The following is a 6,123-nucleotide window of genomic DNA, read 5'->3' as shown; positions in this document are numbered from 1 at the left end:
TCCAACACAGGGGTCGCCCAGAATTAAAATATAATGCGGTATTTATAACTTTTAAAATTATGATAGAATCATAAGCGAAGTAAAATCGATCAAGGATATAGCGTAAAAATTCACGTTGCCCAAGCAAGAAAATAGGAAGTCTTTTGCATATTCGTCTATATTTGACACCTTAAAAACGCCATTAATCGAAATAAACGTGCAGTGATGAAGCGTCGTGATATCATTAGTTCATTGTTTGTATAAAGATGCAGCATAATACTGTAGCATAACAGCAGTTAAGTCTGTTAAGAGTAATCTTCAAGTATTTTATTTCAACACTTTGATTACAGTTTCCTGTACACATAATGAAAGCTTCCTTTTGCCAAGTATTTACCGACGTATTCACCCTAGCGGTTCTTTCCTGAGAACAATGCCTAGTCTTAAAGGTAGATCTTAGAAAATGAATGAATTTATAGCGCCAGTCAGCGGTGATTTTGGAACACAGTTACCTCTCAGATGTATATTGTTCGAAAATAAAATTTTCTGTTTTTTGGGGGCATGCTCACAAACGGTCGGCTGAAATATAACGTGTGCAGCGTGTAGTAATAAAGTGCTTATCAATATATAGTTATCGTACAAACTAATTTTAAGTAATATTTCCTATATTTACATTACTAAAATGTCTTTTATCAGAACACTTCCTAAATACTCTGTCAAGAGCTTACTCCTTTAAAATAAGCAAAATAATCACACATTTTCAAACTCAGGTCGGAACGTTACGTTGATACAACTTAACTTTTTGCTTTTTAAGAGGCAGTAGAGTAATAGCACAAGGTTAGAATAGCAACTACTTTGCAAACAAAAACAATACTTCAGAAAAGAGTCGGAAAAGGATTTTTGTTGTTCATATAGCGTTAGCGTAGTGCAAAATAAAGAAATATATTACAAAACCCAATAGTGAAATTTCAAACCAAGCAATTTAATACTTTATTCTAAAAGTTTGAAAAACGAGTTTTAGAAATTAAATACTAGAAGGCATGCGTCAAGAACCGTGTGACATTCAGAATTTGGCAAAATCAAGTAAGCCTTTTCTATAGAATTTTTGCTGTAGCCTATATACTTTTTGAGCAATTTAGTGAAATAGCAACAATACCTACAAATGCTCGTGAGCTTTGGTTATAGCTTAATTTTTGTATTTGGCTAAAATATAATCTATGTTAAACGTGACACATTAACACCCTTTGTCACAGCCCTGACCCGACTGAAGTTAATGTAAACTCCGATAACAACGCCCAGAATTATGACTGCAATGACTAAAACGACTCCTACCGCAATCAGAACTGTTGAATCTGGGCCTGCAAAACAACAAAACAATTTAGTGGAATGTTTTATTAAGGTAAACCTTCTCAATAACTTTTTGGAATCTATAGAAAGTATAACAAGATTAAATATTCTTCTAATGACTAAGAATGCCCTACAATAGGAGAATCCAACTGAACTCAAAGTGTTAAAGATACATAAAAAGAAATCTTTGTCTTGCCTTTGTTTTCTTTCTGGTCGTCCTGGATGTTTGGATCAAAATCCTGGATACCATCGGCGGTGCTTTCCTGGATTGTATCTTCACTCGGATTCTCTTCCAAAAAGAGAAGCCAGTCGTCGAGATAATTTCCGTTTACAACTCGGATAAGCTCAGAACTCACAACTCTGCTCTCAGATTTCTGTTTTTCCACGGTCATAGAAAAGACCTCTCTAAAGTAGAGAAAAAGGTGGACCAGTTAAGTTTTATACATTCATATGTGTTTTAATGAACTCATTTTCTGAACTTTTATAATAAACCGTTGGCTGTTTTTAAAGCAATAGTGTGAGTTTTTGTTTTTTGCATCTTATAGTTAATTAGATCTAAACTGTTGCCGAAACTGACTATTTGCTGGGATACAGCCAGTTTTTCTGCGACGCACTAGTCAAAATAAAAAAGTGTCAAACATCTTTAAATCCTACCTTTTAACGCGCTCGTTTTGGCAAGTACAGAACTCTGGGAAAGCAGTGGCGTTGCAAACGTTTACCAGGCAATGAACGTAAACGGCGTTGAAGTTTTCTTGCCACTTGAACATTTGAAAGCAGAATTGAGCTTCGCTACCCTCGCCGTTCTGCACAACCTCAGTGGTTTCTTCGTTTGAACATCTACAACACATTACAGTTTAGAAAATGATGTTTTGTATGTTTTTGTTTAAAACTTTTTAGGGGCCTTCGGAAGGTACAGTTTAGCTTTAAAACAAAGTGTTGCACGCACTTGTTAGAAACCAGGGAGTGCGTCAAGCCGGTACCGTCCTGCTTGGTCGATGCCCAGCAGTTAAGCAGAGTGAGCACGAGATGTTCTGGGTTTACGTTCACCAGACTTTGTTCTATAAAGAACATAAAAATTGTTGTTGGAGATGTCACATTTGTGTACGCAAATTTGATTGAAACAAGTTTAGTTAAATGAACGGTTGATGTCAAAACGTTTTTGAATCTTGATCGATGGGCGCGGGAATTTTGAAAAAAGTTACACAGTTATAAAGTGCGGCCACTTATTTGCCACAGAAAGATATGTTAATGGATGGATTTGTGCTAAAAAGTTTATTTTTAATTTTCAAGATTTGTAGTTTTCACTACCAAGATGTTTCTTACGATCTTGGCTGAAAATATGTGCAAACTTACGAACACAAACTTCGTCCTCGATGGCAATAACCGGTTGGAAACCGTATTTTGACTGGGATGAAAAACTTTGGTCTCTGAAAAGATCCATCTGGACAGTGAAAGTCCCATAACTGGTTTCAAAGTCGATGGTTCTGTTGTAAAGAAAATACTACCCATCAGCCGAGTTCGTATCAAAGATTAAATTGATAATTAATTGACATAGGTTACAGTTACAGTAGTTAATTCCGCAACAGCAGCATCGGCCTTGATAACATTCTTAGTTCTTACGTCACTGTGGGGATAATAGGTCCAGCCATGATTTCATAACGATCGGTGTAGTTGCACTGAAAGTCAACTAAGATGTGTTTCCTCTCGATGTTTTCATCCCGTTTGTTCCAAACAATATTCTGTTTGAAGAGATACCCATGGGTTTCATCTCGCTAAAAAGAAATTGAAGTTCATTCGATTTTTAGTGAAAATATATTTATGCTACTGACAGTGAAAGTTATAAATTACAAGTTACAAAGGCAAACATCAAGCACCGTTTGTTATTTCGCAAAAGCCTAAAATAGTCAAATCAACCACGATGTCGCTGGGATTTTCCTAATGCTGTTTAAACGTAGCAGGCAAAGCAGTTTCATTTGTTACTTTACCCTCATTTTTATCCCACAATCCGTGAAGGGAGCATCCACTTGAAGGTGATATTGTCCATTTCTATCCACCGCTATACAGCCCGACCAGCCTTCAAAGTAGACCAAGCCAGTGTCGTCGTCCAGGCCAAGTTCGGTCACCATCCGCTTGTCGATTGTTATTTCTATGCTCTTGTTACCGCATGTAATGCCAGGAAACGCTGAGTATGAAGACAGGCTGACAGTGATTATACTTTCAGATCTTAATTTTACGTTTAAAATTACGATAATTGTCAGAGTCAAGCATTTGAAGTCATTGATAGTAATTTGGTAACAATGCATTCGTAAACTCACGAAGATCGCAGCGAAGTCCGGCGTAATTTTCCGTGCACAAACAAGTGAATTTCCCGTTGGACGATTCTTCAAAACATTCACCTTCGTTTTCACATGGATTCGGTTCGCAAGGCGACGCTAGAGAAAAATTTTTTAATGTTGTAGGTGTTGAAAATTTGTAACATGTGTGACGATAATATGAACAATGATCGTCTCATGCTCGTAACATGTATTTTCATTTAATATTATTACATTTTATGTGTTCCCAGATTCATTGTGCATTCTCATACGAACTGTCTCAAAAAGTAAACTGGCATCATTTCTGCATAAGTATAATAGCAAGACTCACCTGTCACTAAAAGCAAACATCCACTAAGTATCACGCATATCAACGTTGTTTTCATGTTTTTTTCTTCTTATTTATCTTTCTTATAACATTATCTTTAAGAGTATATACTATTCTATCTAATCTGTCTAACATATACCAATTAGTACATTAAAATATTAGTAGGCTAAGTTCTAGGTTTTTGACCTGACCGAACGAACACAAACCTTCGTACAATGTACGCTTGTACTATTTGATTTGATACACAATGGAATACTGTACAATACAATTCTATCTTTGATGTAAGATTTTGTAAATTTTTAATTTTTCATTCTTTGATTGCTCCCTTTTGCCTAGACAGTTCCTTTTATATCTTCGAAGTTGTTGCAGACAAATTACGTGTTTCGCCATAAATGTCTTAATGTATATATGTAACAACTCTTCACGTTCAAGGCCCGAGGCTATTACGTTAATAAATCTTGACAAGCTTGAAATTCTGTTCTCAGCATCCAAAAATCTTAATGTACATGATCAATAATGAGAATGTTTAATTGGAGACAAGATTAATGTGCCGGACATGTCATTTTATATAAAAAGGTTTTAACACTATCTCTGATGTTGGATACCATTTTCCTTTTTGTGTCGCTGCATACAACAACTAAGTAGCCAAAGGTACAACTTTGGTTCAAATAACAAATGAGTGTTTAGCAGCATAATATATATTGTACAATAAACTCTCAATAAAATCTGCTTCTGGTTTGCTATTTACCGTTACAGGCCCATTTCACAACGCGTATAACTAGCATTAGAAACCTTTTACGGATTTTATTTATGATCATGTAGCCTACTGCAAACTTTTCAAACAGTCAGTGTCAGGGAGCTCAAAAATGAAATTATTTAAAAAAAATAAACTCAACTCTCTAACTGTCTAACATTTCTCGACTGCTTGGTTTAATGAAAATCCAATACATATACCAAAAATTACAAAACATCTGACTGGGAAAAAGTCCGGCCATGTTATGCTTAGCCTCTAGCTTTACTTTTTGTTGCCAGTGAAACTAGTCTAACCGGTTTTACTTTTGTGACATAGACATCATGTATTTTACACAACGTTTTAATGTTAATTTTTTCATAACCTCTGGTTATAATTACATACTTGATCATACATATCACAATACACGAGTACATGAAGAATTTTCATGAAGGTAGCCTAACATCTAAACTTGGCCAGAGATTGGCAATTTCAACATTGTAAACATATGACTGGTTTATTGCTTTAATGAATGCGCAAACCGTTTTGGCGCTTCTAATATAGTGTAAGTGATGATAATGGAGCCAAAGAAGGCATTACCAAGTTATCGCTGCTTCAGAAAATCGTTAAGTAGACGACACAGCAAACCGCAAGGGGACGCTATGGAATTACAATCTGGCAGCAAAACGTTAAGTTTACCAAATAGTCAAATAAATATGATCTTCGGACAAAAAAAAGAAACGTTGCACTGTTGCTTGGATTTTCGAAACAATGCTAACATTTAAAGGATTTTAACCAAGTGTATCGTTTGAAAGTAAGCGTGCAGAAAGTTACATAGCGAACGGTTGGACATCGTAAAAATATTTTGAATATGTACGCAAGTATTACAAAAATTTCTCGTTTTAAACTTTCGCGTTTCGGGGATTAGAAATTAAGCGGAGAGTTCGTGTTTTATATTTTTTTAATGAAACATTAAGGCTTAGGTTAAATCCTGTATTCTCGAATATACATAGCGCTTCTCCGTGTCTATACTGAAATTCATAACTGTAACTTATTTAGAATGTAGCGGCAACGTACAGGTGAATGGGTTTCTTGCTATGTATTGTTTATAGGGGTCTACACGTCACCAAAGATCCGATATGCACACATTTTTTGGGGTTGTGTGGCACAGGAGACAAATCTGCAAACTGGCACCCATAGCAACCGTAAGTGGATTAGTTACATAACAGCTTACATGGGGTAATTGCACCAAAGTGCAATGTTCAAGACTTTGTACTGATAACAACATTTTTGCTACCATTTCTATGAAACTTTATCTTTACAGCAAATAATAAAGTATGTTATATTCACATATTACATCGACTTGAAACGTACTTTAATGTTCTAGTGGTAGGTTATCAGCAGCAACCTTAGTGCTTGTCGCTGTGCAA

General features: G+C 35.6%; 1 protein-coding gene across 1 annotated transcript; it reads right to left on the bottom strand.

The window, feature by feature from the left end:
* Positions 1-742: 742 nt before the first annotated feature.
* On the bottom strand, positions 743-4,112 carry LOC143465688 (pancreatic secretory granule membrane major glycoprotein GP2-like). The gene is made up of 9 exons (XM_076964110.1): positions 3,967-4,112; positions 3,639-3,755; positions 3,309-3,505; positions 2,944-3,095; positions 2,677-2,807; positions 2,270-2,381; positions 1,978-2,160; positions 1,520-1,728; positions 743-1,334 (listed from the first exon to the last, which is right to left on the bottom strand). The coding sequence occupies exons 1-9, from the start codon at positions 4,019-4,021 to the stop codon at positions 1,192-1,194; spliced, it is 1,299 nt and encodes a 432-aa protein (XP_076820225.1). The 5' UTR covers positions 4,022-4,112; the 3' UTR covers positions 743-1,191.
* Positions 4,113-6,123: the final 2,011 nt, after the last annotated feature.

Source organism: Clavelina lepadiformis, chromosome 7, assembly GCF_947623445.1.
Source record: "Clavelina lepadiformis chromosome 7, kaClaLepa1.1, whole genome shotgun sequence".
In the NCBI taxonomy this organism is placed as follows: Eukaryota; Metazoa; Chordata; class Ascidiacea; order Aplousobranchia; family Clavelinidae; genus Clavelina; species Clavelina lepadiformis.
This window is presented reverse-complemented; position numbering and strand designations above follow the sequence as displayed.